Source organism: Dipteris shenzhenensis, chromosome 20 (genome assembly GCF_047967505.1).
Source record: "Dipteris shenzhenensis isolate YYH24624 ecotype China chromosome 20, Dip_SZ_1.0, whole genome shotgun sequence".
Classification (NCBI taxonomy): Eukaryota; Viridiplantae; Streptophyta; class Polypodiopsida; order Gleicheniales; family Dipteridaceae; genus Dipteris; species Dipteris shenzhenensis.
Window position 1 is genome coordinate 5,089,062 of NC_141615.1, and position 22,527 is coordinate 5,111,588.

The 22,527-nt window shown below is 47.0% G+C and overlaps 1 protein-coding gene across 1 annotated transcript in view; it reads right to left on the minus strand.

Moving 5' to 3' along the window:
• The window catches only part of LOC147889161 (protein unc-13 homolog), a 224,734-nt gene that overhangs the window by 127,248 nt on the left and 74,959 nt on the right, over positions 1–22,527 (minus strand). The window contains exons 7-10 of the mRNA XM_087391455.1: positions 17,151–17,318; positions 16,961–17,071; positions 16,499–16,705; positions 16,301–16,402 (exon numbers count right to left, since the gene is read on the minus strand). Coding sequence (XP_087247581.1) covers positions 16,301–16,402; positions 16,499–16,705; positions 16,961–17,071; positions 17,151–17,318 — 588 coding nt within the window. The remainder of the gene's footprint in view (positions 1–16,300; positions 16,403–16,498; positions 16,706–16,960; positions 17,072–17,150; positions 17,319–22,527) is intronic.

Below are 22,527 nucleotides of genomic sequence, written 5' to 3' on the forward strand. Positions count from 1 at the left end.
TCTGCAGAATAATGACCAGCTCCCATGACCAAGAAGTGGAAAGGGGCAGTTGGGCAAGACCCAGGATCCTAAGAGACGCAAGAATCTACAAAATCTGACCCAAAGGGAAGATAGAAAATGAGCAGCACATGATCCTACAGTGTCAAGCCTATGCGCATATCAGGGAAAAACAACCGGCAGCAGTGGCAACCTAAAAACTCCCTTGGAACAACCAACAAAATAGCTGAGGGGCTATCTACAGGAAGTTTTGGGACATGGCAAAAAAGTCCTCAGGCTAGCACACCAATCAGCTAAGCAAATATGCAAAACATAACGAATTCCTTTTCAATTTTCAGATGTAAAAGAACCACTATTGAATGATAGAGGTTTCCAGTATCCTAGATGGGAAAAGGTGGCTTCCCCGTAGAGAGAAACCCACATGCAATAGTGGGATCCCCTCCTCTACAAGATCGGATCACCTTATCCATCCTATGTGAGAGGAAAGCCCACCTCTAGCAGTGCGTCGAACGACCTGAGATCTGTTGTGCCTCGGGCGTCGTCAGGTGTCCCAAAGCCTCTCACGTATGAGGTGAGATCTCATCTCTCGGTACTTTTCGTCACTCGGCACTCATCATCAAACCATGGGTTCTAGGGCAAGATGATATGATTGCATATTAAAGTCAGCTGGGGACCTGGTGTCTGGCACACACATGCAACATCCCTCTATGAAGTCCCAATCCATGCACCACCTTATATGTCCTACCTGCCCCATGCACACCACCTCCATCCAATTCATTGTACAAAATGTGCAACCTGCATTGCGGGCTCCACAACCGAAGAGCCTAGGACGGTGAGGGGCTGGAGGCAGAGCACTTTGCACATGGACAGGAACTCTTGGCAAGATCTTAGCATAGATGTTCATTCATGCTATATGCCACGGCTCCCCCCTGATTGGAGTACCACCATCGTCGTTCCGACACACAATGCACAGGATCCCATGGACACTGGGAACTATCGCACTCTCATGATTGGTCAAACGTTGGCCAAGATTTACAGATTAGTGCTAGAGAGAGAGAGAGAGAGAACTCAGTTCCTACACAGAAACGCATGGATAACGGGCTGTGGGACAGGTTTTCACGATGACTCATGTAGCCAAGCCATGGCTTACAAGAGGACAAAGAGCTCTATCCCGTCTAGAGCAATAGTGCTTTCAGGCACAATTCTAGGACCCCCCGAGCAAGGGATGGTTGTATGATACACTATTGAGGCCGACATCCATGTATGCAGCACCTTCTGAGAGATTGATCTCTCGGTGAACAATTGGCAGCCATTTGAAAGGCAATAGGCAATTATGGGATCTAGGATGATTCAAAGTAAGCCCTCAGTTTCCCATTAGGCAAAGTTTGTCATGACACCACTCCACATTGATGCCATCTCTCAGATAGTGACATATCTTCACAAGGTTTGGGCTTTGTCTAGTTGGAGACTACCAAGATTGCCATGATGTACCCTGTAATGCCATCTTGCGCATAAAATTACTTGGAGAATGTCTAATTCTACAAACAAAAGCTGATCAAAACACACATACTTATGTTTAACTTCGTGCCTTTCTACTATGAGTCTCACAGGCAGCACTACTAGTGGTAATTAGAGGACTGGTCTTGTCATACTATATCTTTCATGCTCTAGCTCTAGGGCTTTGAAGTGAGTAGTAGAGGTGTCTTGAATAGGAAATCTATTTATTGTTCGAGAGGTTAATAAGTAATGTTTCTAGGATGGGTGTCATGAGTGTATTTTTAGCAAAAGGAGCATTCGAGGAATCTTGGTTATTAGTATATTACAAACATAATGGAGTATATTCCACTTCTATCATAACTATTAAAAGCCAACTCACCCAATCACCACCCAACCTCCGGCCTCATCCTCACACTTTTATGCCACAGCCCTTCCAGTTTCAGCTAGGACATGGATGAGTTGACCCATCAGAGGCTTGGGAGAACTTGTTGATGCAGATATAGTATCCGTGAGCGCGAGATGGAGCTGACACGCTTTGCACAGGAGTAGGTCCGCTTCACCCCGGAGCAGGGGCGTGTCATACAGGAGCATGCTCATGCTATTCGAGACCAAGCTGATCTCATTCAAGGACTCAGACAGTATATCTTGCAGCTCCGACAGGAGGTCACCGCCATATGCGCAGTCCCGGGGAGCACTCTAGCTATTGAGGCACAGATTTCAAGAATGCAATCTACAATTGAGAAGACTTCCAGACAGGTCAACGTGGCCAAACGGGAATCTACGAGGACAACCGTTTCGGCTACCCTCATGGAGCAGGAGTACAGAGCCAGTAAGGATCTCAACATCAGAGTCTGTGGGATCCCGTGCACTGAGGCTATATCGATGACAGATGCGACGGCCTTCGTGACCACTACTCTAGGTGTAGCTGAGCACAAGATCGAGAGGGCATGGCGAGTGGTGAGAGACCCCAACCGAGAGCAGCCCCTTATCATACCGTTCCATGACGCTCAGGCACGACTTTCGGCTTTATGGCGAAGGTCTGTCCTACAAGACCAACCAGCGATCTCCATGGATGAGGACCTCACCCCACTACAGGTTGAGGAGAGGTGCTCCCTACTGCAACAGCAGGATCAGGCTCGTAAGGAGAAGTGGGCAGTGGTACGAGATGGACGACTTCATACAGGCCCCCGCCTCCCACATAGAGAGGCTAGGTCTATGAGACTCAGATCTCCGAGACCCTATCCTGCACCATTTGGAGCTGTAATGGTACCTTATGGTCTCCAGGAAACTTCTCAGAATCCTATGCAGGTCGCAACATAGTCATTTACACAGAGACGCATCAGAGTCCAGTGCACCCTCTACCAGTAGTTAACGACGGGAACACATGGGAGTCTGCTTACAGAAATGAGACTAGGGACACAGGGGGGATACGAGGATCAGGAGGAGTAGCAATTCTTTATAGATCCACCCTTTTGTGAAAAATGAGCAAGCAGGATGCAAGGGAGCAGGAGAGCAATACGTAGAGTGCAATAGATAAGATAAGGAAATACGAGAGTGGAGGTGGTTTTATTTAAGTGACAAAACCACACTAACCTACTAACTGTGGTTAGGGAAAAAAACCTCTAGTGAGGAAAAAGTGCCCCTAACTTATGGATTACATTGGTCACTGCCTAGAGTTATGGCAATAATTCTAACACCCCCATGCAGTGCCAATGTGATGATGTACAAGGTAGTGATCAATCACCAAAAGGAGATAAGTTCAGGATAGTGCGAAATGCCTCAAACTTCTCACGTGGAACTACTTTGGTGAAGATGTCTGCAACATTGTCATGTGTTGACACATAGATCATACTGATCTCCCCTATATGCAACTTCTCTCTGACATAATGATAATGAATCTCAATGTGCTTCGTGCGAGCATGAAACAAGGGATTCTTTGCCACTGCTATAGCACTCTGACTATCAGTGAGAATCAGAGAAGGACCCTACTATCAAAGATGAAGATTAGCAAACAAACGACGCAGCCAAACACATTCAACTATCAATGTGAAAGTTGCCCTATACTCAGCTTCATATGAGGAAGTAGCCACACTAGATTGTTGCTCAACCAAGAAATACAAGCTTTGCCCAAAAAGAAACAATTACCACTTGTGGACTGCCGAGTGTCATAGTCTCCATCCCAATCTGACTCACTGTAAGCATGCATCTGCAAGTTACCCCCCCTGGGAAAAATCAAGCCATAAGACTTTGTGCCTTGCAAGTAACGGAAGATGTGTTTTACAGCCTGCCAATGTGTTAGCCTATGGGCTGTGCATATACCTGCTCACCTGAGATACTGCATACTAAATATCGGTCCGTGTATTTAGTGGGACTATTAAGCAGCCCCTTGCTTCCCAGGAAGGCATCAATCTTGGCATACCATGCACGTGGAGCTTGTTTCAGCCCATATAAAGCTTTATTCAGCTTGCAAACTTGATGTGCATTGCCCGAAATTTCAAAGCCAAGAGGTTGTTTGACATAAACCTCTTCCTGCAAGTCCCCATTAAGGAAAGCTGTTTTTATGTCCAATTGATGAATATTCCAAACAAAAGTTGCAGCCATGGCAATAACTGATCTGATAGTTGTCATCCGGGATGTAGGAGCAGAAGTCTCCTCATAATCTATGCCCTTTTCCTGAGCATATCCTTTGGCAACCAGCCATGCCTTGTACCTATCAATGGACCCATCTGGCTTCCTTTTCACTTTGAAAATCCATTTGGTACCTCTGGCATTTTTTCCTAGTGGTAAATCCACAACATTCCAAGTCTGATTTTTCTCAATGGACTGCAATTCATTGTGCATGGCATCGACTTCAGGGATAATTCCATTCTATTGCCATATATTAACCTTGAGGGTGCGGGTATGCTACGGGTTTCGGCTGACAAACGAGGTCCGGTCAAATCTTATGAGCAGGCCTGACACGTCCCAGCACTCCTGAAACCCCTGATCTGCAAAACAACTACACACAACATCAGAACTGAGCAGGCTGCTCACCACCCAACCGTGACATCTACGGGATGTGATCCCGAATCAGAAGATGTCCCCTCCGAGCCACGAGCTGAGCTACTGGCACGAACTCCCAATCAGATCCAAACCAGCCGGGTGTCCCATACCACCAGGTGGCACTGTGAAGCCCTGGATCTGCCACTGGGCCTTGGGCTACGCTAAGATGCAAGCGCGCGTCCGCGACACAATCCAGGATCAGACCTTGCACTTGGGAACGAGACTTGCTCCCAACTGCACCCTGAGAACTGAACCCCCTGGGCCTCTTTTATAGACTCCGGCCCCGGCGCCAAAAATAGCGAAGACCTATAAATAGTTCGTACCCTTGCCACTCAACCCGAGAATCAAGCCTGCCTAGCTCTAAGCCTCCCCAGGCTAACCTGAGCTAGTTCTGTGTACCTAGTACACTTCAGATACCAATCCGTGCACATGACATACTCCCCCTCCTCTAAGAACTCATTCTGAGTTCGCTAAGAAATCTGGAAATGTTCTTTGGAGGTTTTGTAATGTCTCCCATGTTGCATCCTCCTCAACACGATCCTTCCACTTAATCTTGTATTCCGTGATAGTACGATTTCGAATCTGTCTTTCACGAAATTCAAGAATACACTCAGGTTCGTGAGGAATAAAAGTTAAATCTGTAACTTCTATGATCTCATGAGGAGAAACAAGTTGATCATCTGCACCCAACACTTCTTTCAGTCTACTGACATGAAAGACTGGATGTACTTTAACATCAGGAGGCAATTCTAGTCGATATGCAACTGGTCCAATTCTTTTAATGACCTTGAATGGGCCACAGTATCTGGGGGATAATTTCGGAACCAAACCAGTACTTAGGCTCTTGGATTCCTTAGGAATTCTCAAATATACCATCGTTCCTTCAGAGAACTCTCTGGGTGAACGATGTCTATTAGCATAAAATCTGTCCCGATCTTGGGCACTTCTAATAGACTCCTTGGCAAAGTGCAACATTTCCTGCATGTCTTGCAAGAAGTTCTTAGCAGCATCATTTTGAATCCCTTTTAATCCTACCATAACTGGTGACTTAGGTTGAAACCCGTACATAAGCATAAAAGGACTATAACCTGTACTAGAATGCTTTGCACTGTTGTAAGCAAATTCAATCATGGGTAGATAATCTTCCCATGAAGACTGTCTCTTAGATACATATGCCCGAAGCATGTCTTCAACCAACTGGTTGACCTTTTCTGTACTGCCATCAGATTGTGCATGATCCGAGGAACTCATACTTAGAGTAGTTTCTAACTTCTCAAATACAAGTGTCCAAAAGTTACTTGTAAACTTTGAGTCCCTGTCACTGACTATGTCAGATGGCAAACCATACAGCTTGAACAAGTGGTCCACAAACTCGTGAGCCAACTGAACAGCTGAAATAGTTGTTCTTGTAGGTAAGAATCTAGCCATTTTTGTCAAACGGTCCACTATGACCCAAATAGAGTCATGACCCTTGCGCGTTCGAGGCAAACCAGTAATAAAATCCATGGAAATACTTTCCCATTTATTACCTGGAATCTGTAATGGTTGTAATAAGCCCGCGCTTCTAAGGCGTTCAGCCTTAGTAACCTGACAAACCCGGCAACCTACTACATAGTTCTCTATAAATGCACGCATCTTAGGTCAATAAAAGGTATGCTTCACAAGAGACAGAGTCCTATGTATACCCAGATGTCCAGCACTAGGAGCATCATGACACTCCCAGAGAATCTTGGATTTAAGGTCCAGAACATCAGGCACACAAATCTTTTCATTCCGGAACAGCAAGCCGTTCCTAATCATCCACTGACCTCCTACCGCCTGTATCCTAGGTGGCACAATCCCTGAGTCCTGGTCAACCATGGAGCTCCCATCCTAGACTCTCTGCCAATAAGAACTGAAATGACTATCAGTTGCGTATAGCCCTCTCAAGGATTGAAATAGGTCTGAGGATATTTCCGTAAATGACAAAGCATTTACAAACTTAACTCGACTTAAGGCATCCGCCACACTATTCAACGAACCCTTACGATAACGTATTTCGAAATCAAAATCCTGCATTAACTCTGCCCATCTAGCTTTCCTTCCTCTCAAGTCTGATCCATCACACACATACTTAATTGACTGGTGATCAGTCAATACAAGGAACTTTGAACCATACAAGTAGTGTCTCCAAACCTTGAGAGTATACACTACTGCATAAAGTTCCTTCTCAAGTGTGGGCCAACGATACTGAGTGTCGTCTAGCTTCTTACTCTCAAAAGCTACAGGTCTGCCCTCTTGGAATAAAGCTGCCCCAATCGCATAATCACTCGCATCGGCCTCTAAAACATAAGGCCGGGTAGGATCGGGTAATGCAAGAACGGGTGCTTCCTTGATAGATAACTTCAAGGTTTCAAAAGCCTTGTTCATTGCTTCATTCCAAGGGATCGGTTGAGTAGACCTGCGTCCACGACCTTTCAATATGTTGGTCAAGGGTACCGTGATATGTGAATAATCACGCACTGACTTCCGAAGAAATACCGTAAATCCTAGGAAAGAACGAAGTTGTTTCACAGTCTGAGGGATAGGCCATTCTAAAACCTTCTGGATACGATCCAGATCAATGCTAATACCTTCAGAAGAAATCTTGTGTCCTAAGTAAATGATCTCCTTCATAAAGAAGTCACATTTACTCATCTTGGCATAAAGCTTATGCTGTCTTAGAACAACTAAGACAACCCGGAGGTGTCCTATGTGATCCTCAAGCGTTTTACTATATACCAATATATCATCTAGGAACACTATAACAAATTTGCCCAGAAAATCCCTGAACAAATCGTTCATCATCTGCTGAAAAGTAGCAGGAGCATTGGTCAAACCAAAAGGTAATACGAGGAACTCGTAATGACCATACTTAGTCCGGAATGCGGTCCTATCTATGTGTTTAGCATAGATACGGATTTGATGATAATCCGTGCGCAAATCAATCTTAGTGAAATACTTCGCTCCGGCCAAACGGTCTATCAAATCATCAGAACGAGGTAAAGGATAGCGGTTCTTAATTGTAACTTTATTTAATCGTTTATAATCTATACACATTCTCCAGGAAGAATCTTTCTTCTTTCTTAAGAGGACAGGTGCACCCCAAGGTGATTTACTTGGGCGGATATAGCCCATATTCAGGTAATCCTGAAGCTGGATAGCTAACTCATCCTCCTCTACCTGGCTCATCCTATAAGGTGGTACACTGATAGATTGAGCCCCTGGGACTAAGTCGATGCGATGATCTACTGCCCTTTCTGGAGGTAAACCTTCCGGCAGTTGAGCTGGGAATACGTCCTTAAAATTATCTAACAACGTTCTCAATTCTCGGTGTTCAAACACACTTAATTCATTCTTGTTAATTACCGAAACAACAAATGAAGAAAGTGGAATCAAAACACACTGATAGACGTCATAATGAGAATTGTTTAATATATTCCGAAGCTGCATCGCAGATACAATAGGCCCCTGAGAAGGGGAAATCTTATCACACTGAATGCAAAATTGGGTGTCCTTGTCTACAAAAGAAAGCGTATGCTCCGTCCATCCGATCTGAATATTGTGGGTTTTAAACCACTCTATCCCGATCAGCAAGTCTACATGCTCTAAATGCATAACATAACATGTGAGAGCTCCCGTGTAGGCTTGAATCCGGATGGGAAGCGCTTCAACCTTGCGATCCCAAAACTGCTTCCCAACTGGAAGCTGCACCTCGTAGGTGTGGTCGCTAGGTACTGTGGACAGCCCCATCTTCTGCACAAATTTGTAATTAACAAAATTGTGAGAGCTGCCCGGATCAAAGAGAATGTGAACCTGTTGGTCCCTAACTTCTCCATAAACTCGGAAAAGATCATGGGAACCAAACAACGAAGTATTAAAGGTACAATTACAAGAAAGGGGGCAAGTAATGACATTTACTGAAATACCTGTCATCGTGACTTGGTTGGCTCCCTTGGCTGCGGTACGTGGACCCGCCTGGAGCTTCGGTCCTAGCATCAACTTTTGGTTCTTCCGCTTAGGACACTCATTCTTTGTGTGGCCCCGCTCCTCGCAATAAAAACATCGGCCTTCTTTCTTGAGCCTGAGAGTGCGAAGGAAACGGGCCTTACCATTCTTCGCAGGAGTTAAGCTTTTCCTGGAGGCGTTGTCCGTAGACTTCGTCTCCCCAATACCAGTCGCATGCTGAAAGAACTTGAGTTTGTTCTTTCCACTCGTTTCGGTAACTGTGGTTGCCTTGGTACCGGCCATGGTATCATCATATATGCGCGCATATGTCATGGCCTCCTGCAATGTTGTGCACTTGTTATTCTTAATCTGTAACTTATAGGAGTCTGGCAAACCATCCACGAAAAAACCTAACAAGGTTACAGGATCCATTTTAGTGGCCCTGGTTTGCAGATCCCTAAATCTTTGAAGATAAACTTCAAAAGTTAAATTCAATTTTGACATATCGAGGGCCTTGAGCTTGCCGACGATATCGTAGTCATCTTCCTTCTTCAGGAACTCCTTCCTGAAGATACCCTCAAATTCTGTCCAAGTATCAGGCTTAGGCTGGAGTTCTTTCCACCAAAGCAAGGCTTTACCTGACATAAACCCTGCTGCAAGCTGAATCTTTTTCTCATCTGGATAGGGATGAAATTGGAAGTGTACTTGCCACTTGTGCAACCAAGTGTCAACTACCTCCTTTGTTCTTGATTTTTGGTCACCTGGAAAAGGATCCGGAGTGATATTCGGGCCTAGCACTGAAGCCATGGCATCCACATGCGTGAGTGCCTGAACCGTGCTAGCCAGAAGAGTCAAAGTTGCTTGTATCCCCTGGAGTTGCTGTGTCAACCCCGATTGATTAGCATTAACCTGCTCAAATTTACCATCAAGAGCAGTCGTAAACTCACTGAAGGCTTTCTTAGTTATCAGGTCGTCATAGAGACCCTGATCATCCTCTCCCACTGGAGTGTAATCTAAGTCCTGCTCTCCCATAGTGAACTCGGGATTTTGAGCATCAGTCATGACTGAAATCTGATTTGATTACAAACGGAGAGAAATAATTGACTGAAACGAAGCACAGAGGAAGATGGAGCAGAAGAAAACCGTCCCGAATGGAGCTGATGGAAGGAGATGCTGAAATCTGGTGAATCGGAAGACCACCAGTCCTGGTGCTTCCCCGAACCCGCTAACCGGATGCGTAGGCTGCAGTAGAAGCTGTGCGGACTGCTGACGTGGCCTGTACGGCTGCTGACGCAGGCCGTACGGTGCTGCAGGTGCTGGTGCAGCCTCTGTTCGGAGCAGCAGCAGGTACAGGAGCAGGCAGAACAGTCCGTACAGGCTGTACGGCTGTCGCTGGAGCTGTACGGGCTGATACGGAAGCTGCGGGAGCTGTGCAGGGCTGTCGCAGGCAAGGACTGATGCAGGGGAGCTGTTCGAAACAGGGCGCAGGCTGAAGGGCGAGGCTGGCTGGCACGAAACTCGAGATAACTTCTCGAATCTTGGGGAGCCTAGCACCCAGCCCCCACCTATATAGGGTGCAGGGCTGCCTGATTTGGAAGCTAGGCTTCCAAAAAAGGCTAAGCCCCTCCAGCTTTGGAGGGGTGCTTTTTCGAAAAAAGCACCTGAGCCCCTCCAACTTTGGAGGGGTGCTTTTTCGAAAAAAGCACCTTGTTTCAGCGCAGGCTGCACGCAGCCCTAGGCGCAGGCTGTTCGCAGCCTGTTGCGCAGGCTGTGGACAGCCTACTGCGCTGACTGTGGACAGCCTATTACACAGGCTGTCCCGCCACTACAGCCTCATCTACTGCGCCCCTTCCTAGGCTCCGCATCCCCTCCTCCCTTGCTGTCTAATTCCTGCACTTCTCTCCTTTTCTGCTCTCTTTCTCCTCCCTCTAAACTTCTCTCCGTAGCCTTCAGAAATTTCGATTCTATCTCACTCCTCTTCTTCTTCCTTTTCCAGATATCTCTTCACCCCTTCTACCCCAGGTAGTCAGCAAAAACCCAGCAGGAAATTTCGAATTTTAGGGCATACCTGGAAGAGAAATCCGTCAAAATTCTCGCATCAGAAGTTCCTACCTCAGGAGTTGGCTCTGATACCAACTGACACGTCCCAGCACTCCTGAAACCCCTGACCTGCAAAACAACTACACACAACATCAGAACTGAGCAGGCTGCTCACCACCCAACCGTGACATCTACGGGATGTGATCCCGAATCAGAAGATGTCCCCTCCGAGCCACGAGCTGAGCTACTGGCACGAACTCCCAATCAGATCCAAACCAGCCGGGTGTCCCATACCACCAGCTGGCGCTGTGAAGCCCTGGATCTGCCACTGGGCCTTGGGCTACGCTAAGATGCAGGCGCGCGTCCGCGACACAATCCAAGATTAGACCTTGCACCTGGGAACGAGACTTGCTCCCAACTGCACCCTGAGAACTGAACCCCCTGGGCCTCTTTTATAGACTCCGGCCCCGGCGCCAAAAATAGCGAAGACCTATAAATAGTTCGTACCCTTGCCACTCAACCCGAGAATCAAGCCTGCCTAGCTCTAAGCCTCCCCAGGCTAACCTGAGCTGGTTCTGTGTACCTAGTACACGTCAGATACCAATCCATGCACATGACAAGGCCCTATTGAACCTCAGCAGGATGCATGATCTCATTATCTATAATGGTCTTGACAGATGGCCCGGTGGTCTCACATGCTTTCCACATGGGGGAGGTTCTAGCGTTGTTGATTACATCATGGGATCCCCTGCCTTCACATCTCGCATCACTGATTTTACTGCGGCACCTCTTCCTCCAGGGGCTAATCATACCTACCTATTCCTTAGCATTTCCACTCCCCGTCGCACAGCACCCTCCACCCCACTGAGTTCTTACTCCACATATCATGATATACGCTTCGACCACGGCCACTCACCTGTTTACTCAGGCCATCTGTACATACTTTTCAATTATATTGACTTCCTACCCCTATCAGAGGACCGCACTGCATCCGCTCACTACACGAGGCTGCCCTTCACGCTTTCCCTCACACCACTCGCTCCACCAGCCCACCACCACCTAGGACCGTACCCTGTAATAGTTGGTACAATGATGAGTGTAAGGGTTTACACCATCAGCTCAGATTCGAAACCAAAAACAATCTTCGGAGCGAACCAAAGACGCTACGCGAGTATCGTCGATGGGTACGTAGAAGAAACTAGATTTCGTTTCGTTGAAACAAGGAGGAACTACTGAACATTTTGTTTAGTAACAACTCTAAGGACTTTTGGCGGAGATTACTAGAGGGACGGTCCCCCTCACCACTCAATGACACTCAGGTCTGGTATAAGTATGCACGCACACTTTATGACATCCCAAATCAGCCAGTCTCTGACCTCTCACATTTGCCACGCCCCACTTCATGTATCCTCTTCACTAAGGGGGGAGTGAAGGACGTTGTAATGAAACTTCATAATGGCCGAGCGAAGGATCATGAGGGACTATGCACTCAGTTCATTGCATATGGGATTAACCTCCTAGCCCCGATCTTAGCAAAGCTCTTTAATGAAGCTATTTGTTTGGGGTTTCCACGCACTTGGACCATTAACACTTTTTCACCCATCCACAAGGCAGGGGATCCCATGAGCCCAGAGAATTACAAGACCATTATGATTGGACATGTCATGTCCAAGATTTATGCATCAGTGCTTGATTCCAAGGTCAATTGATTTGTGGAGTGTCGAGGACTTAGAGCAACACGACAGGCTGGATTCCAATGTGATCATGGAACCATGGATCACATTCTCATGCTCACGTGTATCATCGAGGAGGCGAGGGCACGGAAGCAGAGGGTTTACTGTTGCTTTGTGAATTTCCGCAAAGCATTTGATATGGTTCCGAGAGCCCGCCTCATCCGACGCCTACTGGATTTGGGTTATGACCACGAGATCATTTGGGTTGTCATGGCACTTTATGAGAGACTCTCAGGCATAGTCCGAGTAGGATCTGGGTGGACAGATGAGATCCTGAGCACTATTGGGATCAAACAAGGGTGTTCCTTATCACCTACCCTATTTGGCCTCTACATAGATGAGCTCGAGACAGTGATGCAGCCACAGGGGGGGGATGGATGCTCCCTTGCTAGCACGTTGATCTGGATATTTCTATATGCAAATGACGTCGCTCTTTTGTCTTCCTCAGCAGAGGGGCTCCAGAGACACCTTGACGCACTTCAGTCCTTTTGTGAGTCTCATGATTTGAAGATCAATCTGGATAAAACCAAGCTTATGATCTTCAACACATCTCAAGCCGTCATGAGCCAGGAGCAATTCACGTTTGATGGGTCACCTGTTGAGATAGTTTCATCATACACGTATCTTGGGTTGTCTTCTCTAGACCGAGACCCGCAATGCAAGCCCGCTTGGGCAGAGGATACAGTTCATTGGCCACACTAGAGAGGCAATGCTTCTGCTCACACTTTCAAGATCCACGGACCAAGGGACTGCTTTTTGACTCCTTGGTCCACCCAGCAGGGATGATGGCACCCCTTGTTGGGGGCCAAACTTTTCGGATATACAGTGGGCTCGTGTGGAGCGACACGTTCTCATGCTATCACGCATGATTCGCAGTAAGCCATCCGTTGCTCACTAGATCATTCAGGCTCGGTTTGGATCATCCCCATTATAGCTAGATGCTGCATTTCAAGTCATCACATATCTGTACCGAGTTAGGGAGTATGGGGATTACACTTCTGGGCGTAGCAGGCTACCATGGCTCGCATTGTCCTCCTCTATGGCTCTTTCAGTAGGAGGTGACCAGAGATGCTGGTATGCACGCACAGAGAGATGGTTTGAGCGGCTAAGGCTCCACATGGATAGACTCCCTCCCTTCCAATACAGTATGGACGCTCTGTTTTCTCCCCTCCTGTCACACGAGGTCAACCAAGTCATCCATGAGGATCTCTTAAAGCTACACACATTCCGAACCTTGCTGAGCGAGCTTCCAATGAAGCTCAGCTTCTACAGGGATCACTGCCTGCATATCACAGAGGAGGGGTTCATTGCCCCACCAGGATACACGCAGATCCACTTACCCCACTCACTGAGGATCTCTATTGGGCAGTTTCGAGTCTCTTCATATAGACTCCGTATCGAGAGCGGCAAAGCAGAGGACCTACCCAAGGAGAGGCGTGTATGTACATTCTATGACATACAGGAGGTTGAGACAGAGAAGCACTTCATCTTCAAGTGTCCTGTTTACTATGAGATCCGAGGGTGTTTCTACTACCTCTTCAGAGATAGCTCTGAGGTTTTGTCCCAATTCCTCTCCTATCCAGACCAGAGACGCTTGGCGGCTTTCATTCATGAGGCAGTCAAGCACCGCAAGAGGCTACATCCATCACGGAGACAGGAGCAGACTTCTTCCTTGGCAGATCCCTCTCAGAACTCTATCACGGAGTTCTTCCTACTAGATCACATGGATCCCACGAGACGAGGCCTTGACATGATCGTGAGCCAAAGCCAGTGACTCGACAGCTTAGACAGAGGGTTGACACGCAAATTACACTTCGGGATATCTCCTCCATGTTTAAAGTTGGAGCCTGGCCGACAAGGCTTACTGTAGCCCTAGTTAGGCGTAGAGCTATGACCAAAAGACATCACAGGGCCGCACCCGTGAGCGGCCGACAGCACTATATCGCTGCTTTCATGCCTCCATTGCCTCATCCACCCTAATGTCTTGATGATGATGATGATGATGATGAGATTGATATGTAGTCGACCACTGACATGACTATGTTGTACTTAGTACTTAGTACTACTATTTTGCATTTTTGCATTCTGCATTGGTGTGGGTTTAGTAGCTTCACCCTCACAGCTCGTTTGTACCAGGATTTCACAGTCTCATAGACCCATCGGTCTTCCAAAGACTTTAATAAACCTTCCTTCTCTCTCTCTCTCTCTCTCTCTCTCTCTCACACACACAACCTCGCCACTCAGCTCCACTCAGCCTCTGCGAGCTTCTGCCTTGCTAACCCTCACTCCCCCCCCCCCCAACACCCTTCTAGTCCCCTGCTCAGCCCTCGTGCAGCTCCACCATCCCCCTTTACGAGTTTCGAAAAGGAACCAGGCTGTTCTATATTGGCCATATCTGAGATAACCTCCTAACTGAGGCTAATGCCCAGTTTGGGCTGGGGGCTCAGCCCAACTTGGGTTAGGGAGGATGAAAGAGGAATGCTGCTGTAACTCCTTGTGAATCCTAGTTTGAAGTTGCAAACTGTTTTGGGGGCTGGAGCTGAAGCTGTTGGAACTGTGAGTTAGGGTTAGGTTTGAATTTGCTGTAAAACCTAAAGTCTACTAGCGGCGTGATCTCCTGTTGGTGACAGTGAACTGAAGTTTCCTGCCTAGTTGCGGGTTTGCTGGCAGGGTAACCTAGGGTTTTCTGGCGGCAAGACCCTTGGGTTTACTGTTTAATGGCGACGCAGCCTGACGGGAGGTTTACTGTTAGGTGGCCTGCTCAACAATGGCCTACTCGATGACAAAGATCTGTTCGACGATGACCTACTCGACCTATTTGGTGACAACGATGATTTGACGTAGGCGGCCTACTTGCCTCACAATCGCCTCTTCCGGTTCCCCCACCCCATGTTCAGATTGACCCCCAACCCAACACCGGGGGTTAGTCTCAGCTAGGGGGTGCACTCAGAACCATGGCCAATATGGAGCAAACAATCTCCTCAAAATCTCCTTCTCTTGCAACCTTGACTCCAACCAGCAAAATCCTGCGCTCTACAGTTGCTGCCGCTGGTTCCCAAGAACAAATTTTCTATCTACAACAAGTCCGAGAGCTAATTGCAAATGGCAGCTTTGTTAGCCCAAATCCAGGTCCTCAAAGGGCCTAGGAAGCAAGCAATAATCAATGAGGTATGCACAGCTGCAAGGCCTCTTCTCCTAACCCCCAATTACTTTCCAAGTCAAGGATCTTATTCACATAGAAGTGCACACCATCAAGAAGGAAATGATTGTAGATGTCGATACACGGGGAGATCAAGGCGAATGAACCCAAATGCAGCAATGCACTGAAGATCAGCATAGGAGGCCTTCCTAACGGCTGGTTCAATGATGAGGATACATACAAGGTGACTCTGGCACCCATCAGACCAGCCACCCTAAGCATTGAATGGCCGGAGGAAGATGAAGATGGGACAGCTCCCACAACTAATATTCGTGATTCTGGATGACATTCCATAACAACATTTAGGACACAAGATATACAAATAAAGCTTCTTTGCCAATCTCACAAGCTGAAAGGTACCAAGATATGGATAGCCGAAGAGCTCACACCAACTCAACCAAACCAAAACGCAACAGAATTAGCCAAAGTCAAGGCTGCTACAAAGGATGGAAAATGAGCAGTGTATCGTGAGGGCATGGCCCTGATCGAGGAATTCAAATGCAAACCAAAAGACCTGTTGGTCTCCCGTGGGCATTAATAGACTCGTACTGTCCACATGCACATGCTGTACATGTGCACATGTCAACGTGAAACACTTTTAGCGCCTCATACTAAGAGGTGTTTGAGGCCACCTCTAACATGCCTCAATTGTTTAGCGCATCATACTAAGAGGTGTTTGAAGCCACTTCTAGCATTCCTTGATTCAAATACTTGTTTCTACGGCTTCTTTGATTGGAAAAGTAAAAAAATAAAGGAGCAAATCGTGTGCGATAACACAGGTTACTTATTTAACATATCCTTGAGTTGCAAAATGAAAGCCCCTTACCTGCCGAAAAAGGACCCACGTGTAGCATGCATCATGAACAGTCTGAGTGATGCCTAAGACACGCCAGGTCGACTTCAGGAGCTCAAGAATTTCTTCAACCTCCTGCACAATACACAGAAATATCTTTTTTGTTTAACTCTTCACAGATAACCCAGGGGACGCTGGGGGAGAAGTATGTTTCATGAGCTCTCCTCTTACCTCTACAATCTGTCCCGCATCTAACCTGTCAAAGACACTACTTAGGAGCATCTCATACAGGCGTACATTCAAATGGTAACCATCAGCCCAGTGGCAAAACTCGCCAGATTGTTCCCCACTTCCTACACCTTCCGCAAGTGCAATGGCAATTCCCCTTAAAGTTTTTAGATTTTCTGCACGTTGCATTGGATTAACAGAAGGAATTGCCTGGTAAAACAAACCAAACAAAAATGTTCAAACCAGCAAAGAGGAGTGTCTAGTAAAAGACTAATCCAAAGTATGAAGTATGACATGAAGTACAAAATATGTGTTTAATTTATTCACCCCTCTTTTTTCCTTTTTTAACCTCTTTAAAATTATGGTGGAACAAGTTTTACTAAATGATTAGACATCATGGCCCTCAACTGGCTTATAAATGGCATTTAATAAGTTTGAAAAGGCATCCATAAGCATCTAATATACCTGTGCTTGTTCAATCCTTCCCAATAGTAGCCTGAGCTCTGCTCCTAATCGATCAGCCATATCAAACCTAGTAGAGGGATGATTCACAAGGCCCTCCTCCAAGACATTCAACTGCAATGTCATACTTTCTATCAGACAAGCAACATTATTGCAACCAATAGGAGCAAATACAGGTGGCTCTGAAATATACCTGCCGCTTTTCCCAGCTAAGAAAGGAAGTTTGGTCTGGAAAATCTTGGGATGTGACGACAAAAAGCAGTTCAAGTGGAACCAAAAGTGTATCCATTCTCTTTCCAACTCTACCAGCCGCAGCACGCAGTAAAGCCTCCCTAGTTCGCATGTCTGTGGCTTCAGAAATCTGTAACAAATATGGAGTGTTCGACTTGAAAACATACATGATGACTTTCTCTGTTTACTAATTACTCGGGTCACAAAAATTTAGGATCTATTATCAACTGTAAATAGCAACAGATCCTTCTTGCAACAATTCAGCAAGAGACTTTTTGCTTGATGTTATCAGAGAAGGAATAAGAGCATTGATAGAAACATAAGAGCTGTTATATCTACATAATTCAAGTTTTTGCATGAAGAGAATTTCACTAATCCCTTTTTGTAAAGAGCAGAAGACTCATTGGATTGTAAAATTTTCAATAAGAACTGAAGAGCAGACTCTTAAATACAGTTGGATCATACCAATAAGTTAACAGCCTCTTCTACAATGACAATTTTTCAAAACGAAGCCATCAGCCCAATTGTGCACTGCTTGGATTACAAATAGGTTCCATCCGCCCGGTCTGAATGTCAAGCCAATGAGAGCATTTAGCACACTGCCACCGTTCCACCCTTGTTCTCCTACCTTGCAGACCTTTCCTGAGCCCCAGTCTCTCTTGTTGTCTCTGTCAACCTTCATCAAAGCCTTTCCTGGCCCTGGGTCCTGTCCCATTGGGCTGTCCCAATTGTACAGCCCTTCCCACAACCCTAGCCTCCCTCCAGGTCCCCCTTCCCGGCTTCTTTACCATCCATCCACCATGTACTTCTGCCGTTACAATCCATATCCATTGGCACCTTCTCTATCACTTCCTTTTGCTCACCATCCCTGCACCAACCCCCTCAGCTGCGCACGACAGCTAGAGAGATAAGGCTGGCACAAAGTAGAACAAAGGCGGAGGAGGAGGAGGAGGTCATTGAGGATCAACCAGAACCATCTCGGAGATGGCCCCAATCCAAATGTAAGTACACATATACGCAGAAATCCCTCTCATTGCCAATGCGCTTTATCTCATGCCAATTCAAAATCTCACATTTAGCAAACCCATTGCTTATCTCAGCTTAATCTAGACCATTGAGGAGGTATATCCACCAGTTGGGCCGCTTGGAGCTGTTCTCCGAACAACAAATGCAACCAGCACAATTGAAGAAGCTCCCAACACTCCTTCTGGCACCTGCCCTAAGTTCACCAATCATCATCATCAGAGACTAGCTACAATGAAGGATTTGACCTCGTGCTAAGACGTTATTGAAAAGATTCATTATTTTGTAAGTAAGCTTATAAAGGCACTTACACAAATATTAATTGTACATTGAAAATATCATATTTTGTAATGTAGACATCTCAATTTTCTAGTTACATAGAATAGACAGATTCTGTAATGAATACCTACCATGAAATATGTGAACAACCCTGGCCTACGGCACAAACCGTTTATATTGCATTGACTTTTAGCAATACCATATTGACCTAAGAGACGTCATCAAAGACAACTCCAGAAAGAATGGAGTACAATACCAACCAAGAAGTTGGTCAAACATCAAATATAAATAAATCATAAGCAAAGACCATTATGCAATGTGTGTTGTGATGGGAAGAAACAGAAAGGCTCATTTGCTTGCTTTATTCTACATGTAATTGAGATTTTCTCAGACAGTTGAAATCATATAGAAAAGACACACTGAAAAACCTTCGGCTGCTGCTCCTCCCCGGCTGCTCCATCGGCTGCTCCCTGGCTCTCCGCTACCTCTAGCCTCCGCCCTCAGCCTGCCCTCCGCTACCTTCCCCCTCCGTCAGCCTCTCTCCTCGCCAGCCAGCTCCCCCTCCTCGCCGGCCTGCTCCTCCCTCTCCCGCTGTCCCTCCTCTCCCCGCCGACCTGCTCCTACCTCCCCCGCTGGCCTTCTCTTCCCACCGGCCAGTTACTCCCTCCCCCGCAGGCCTTCTCCTCCCCTGCGGCACTTCTACCTCCCCCGCAGGTCTCCTCCTCCCCTGCGCCACTTCTGCCCCCCCAAGGGCCTTCTCTCCACCCCCCTCAGGCTGTCTCATCCTCCTCTCCCTCCTTGCCTAGCTCCTCCTCCTCCCGCATTCTTCATCCCCTTCTCTCCCCTCAGCCTTCACACGCAGCATTTTTAGTTGGATGGAGCTCAACAGTGTTCAAGTCAGCCTTCCCACCTCGATTGACGATGGCTCCGCCTTCAACCAATCCCTGCCCGCTTCCACCGGCCGCGAAAACCATCATTTTCTCAAAAGACAAGTTGCAGCAGCTCAAAAAAGATACAGAGAAGGAGACCTCGACATCGCTCTTTGCTTGCATCCATGGTGTCCCACCCTTCCAGGTTACAGGCCAGGGACTGGATGCTCGCCGCTCTACCTGGAGACCTCGCAAGACACGTCACAGATGTTTGTCTAATTAGACGAGGTTTCTTCCAGATTGTTTTTGACTCCTTGGAGGTAGCAAGTACAATGCTTCAAGCTAGCCCGTTAGCACTGAGCTTCAGGAGGATTTTTTTGACCCCTTTTTCATTGGGGTTTGATCCTGTCGAGGAGGACAGCCGGACGACATCACTCTTCATCAGATTTCTCAACCTTCCTCAAATGTACTATCAACTGTTACATTCCATTGGAGCTCCCTTTGGAGTGGTTACCGAGATCCCCCCTCTCCCTAAGATGCCTTCTTCAATAGCAGAGGCAGTCAGGTCTGATGGGGTACCGCGTGTTAGGATCAATGTCTCTGACCCTAACATATCGGATGACCACATTATGCTTCAGCATCCAAATGGCTCCTTCTTCAAATAGAGAGTTGAGACAGGATCAGTGTAGGATTTGCAGGACCCTTGGGCACTTTGCCAAAGATTGCCCAAGGAAAAGAAAGAAGAAAATACCTAAAAGATCCACGAGTGCACCTCATAGCTTCACCCGACCTAGACCTTCCTCACGACCAGCTCCTACCGCTTTACGCACTGCTAGACCTTCGACTTCACAACCAGGACATGCCTCTCGTCCTGGTACTTCTTCAGCGCAGCTAGGACCATCAGCCTCTCGTCTTGGTACTTCTTTAGTGCGCGCACTGCTAGACCTTCGACTTTGCAGCCATGACATGCCTCTCGTCCTAGTACTTCTTCAGCACAGCCAGGACCATCAGCCTCTCGTCCTGGTACTGCTTTAGCACGGACAGGACAGTCAGCACGTCATGTTTCAGTCGTCCCCGTTGGGTGCCTACGTCACGGACCCGTCTCTTCAGGCAGGAGACATTCCTGTCCTAGTTCCATGTGCAAATGAGACTACTCCTACCCCTTCACGTGTTCATGTGCAAGAGCACTCACCTAGGGAGAACCTTTCGGCAAAGACCCATGCCTTACTTGAGAACAATGCCAAAGTCGTGGCTGAGGCCATGAAGATTCACGCCGAGGCCATGCAGCATGCCGAGTTCTTGCAGCACCCCCCTCCCTCTCCTGCACGTTTGTCTACATATGACAGAGGTAAGGGGGTTATTGGTTCCACTCCTCCTTCCACAAGGCTCCTTCGCACTCATGCGCCAAAGGTCCTTCGAAGCATGCCTGTCGTAGCAGATGTGGGAAATTGGCTCACCAGGACTTTGGGTGGTTGTTTTGTTCAAAAAGTGCATTATGCTGCTCGAGGGTTTTTTTAGGTTATTGTGACAGATGAACTGCACAAACAAATGCTCAACACTCCCCTTTGTTTTATGGGCAGCAGATGGTGCATGTTTTGCCTTGGTCGCCCACCAAGGATTATTAGGCTTTAATTCGCCATCGTTGTCCAGTATGGGTGGAAGTGGTTGACTTCCCTCAGTGCTTGGCTTCTGTCTTACCCAAAATTGCAGCATCATTGGGTAAGGTGGTGTGCCCTCCGCGGCCAAATGGGAACTCCAACCAATTTTGCATTTTGTGGGATACTGATCATCCCACTCCTGACTCTTATTCTGTTACGGTGAATCAGGTCGATATGGGCAGTGCTTTTTACAAGCTCAAGTGGGGCATGTTTGCACGTGCATGTTTTGAATGTAAGAAGTTTGGCCACATGGCTTCTCAGTGCCCTCTTGTTATGCATAAAAGGCCTTTGGAAAATATGCCTTCTCAGATGCCTACTAAAGAAATGATGGGTCAGCCCGTTCTCAAACAGAAGGGTGTCAAGCCTCTTACTCCAGCTTAGGAAAAAGGCAAGACACCTGTTGTGTCCAATGGGAATGCCTCTCCATCTATGCCTTCCACCTCTCAGCCCAAAGGGAAAGACAAAACTTTGCAGGAGGTTTGGCAAACTCCCAGGAAAACTCTCGCAGCTAGACGACCTTTACCTTCTCGCACTTGGAATGGTGCATCCTCGACTGGTCGTACTCCTAAAGAAAATTCAGGAGTGGGTATTACATGGGCAGCTGTGACAGCCAGTCGGACTCTCTTTCCCAAAGAAGATATTGCTGGTTTGCTGTCCACTTCTCAACCAGTTGTGATACCTCAGGGCCGGGGTCCGGATCTTGAGGTTGATATGCAGGCCTGATTTCAGTTCTCCCTCTGCTGTACATAATCTGTAAATATGCTGTCGAAACTCATATGTTTGACACTTAATGTATAGGGTTTGTGTGATGCTTCTAAAGAAAAGACAGTCTGGGAGTATCTCAATCACTTACAGCCAGATGTGTAGCTTTGCAGGAACATAATCAGCATGTGTATGCTGGACAGCATGGTCATTTTCACGGTTATGAGATTTTCTATGCTGGACAGCATTCCTTTTTGGGAGTGGTCTTTCTGATCAGGCATGATCTTCAGCCCTCTATGGCCTTCAATGATTCACAAGGCAAATGGATGCTTATGCAATGCATTGTACATGGTGATATCTTTGAATTTGCATCTGTCTATGCTCCTCAATCCTCCCGTCATCGAGGACAGATTTGGGAAGATATGCAGAGGTATCCATGGAGGCAGTATGCTTTTCTTTGTGGTGACTTCAACGATGCTCCTCAGCCAAGGGATAATACATCTGGCCATACACATATGTTGGCCTCTAAGAGGCAGAGCTAGTCTAAATTGTTGCTTGATTTCAATTTTACTGATCTTTGGACAGCATCTTATCCATTGCTGCCTGGGTTTACTTTCCAGCACAATGCTCAATCTACATACAAAGCTAGACTGGACAGGTGGTACAGAGTTGATCCTCAGCACTCTGATACTTTTACTACTACCTTGTCAGTTGATTATGCATTTGTGCATTCTGATCATGCACCTCTATGTTTGAGGATTTCTCTGCATGACATGCCGGATGATCGGCTTCCACACAAAAGGCTCCT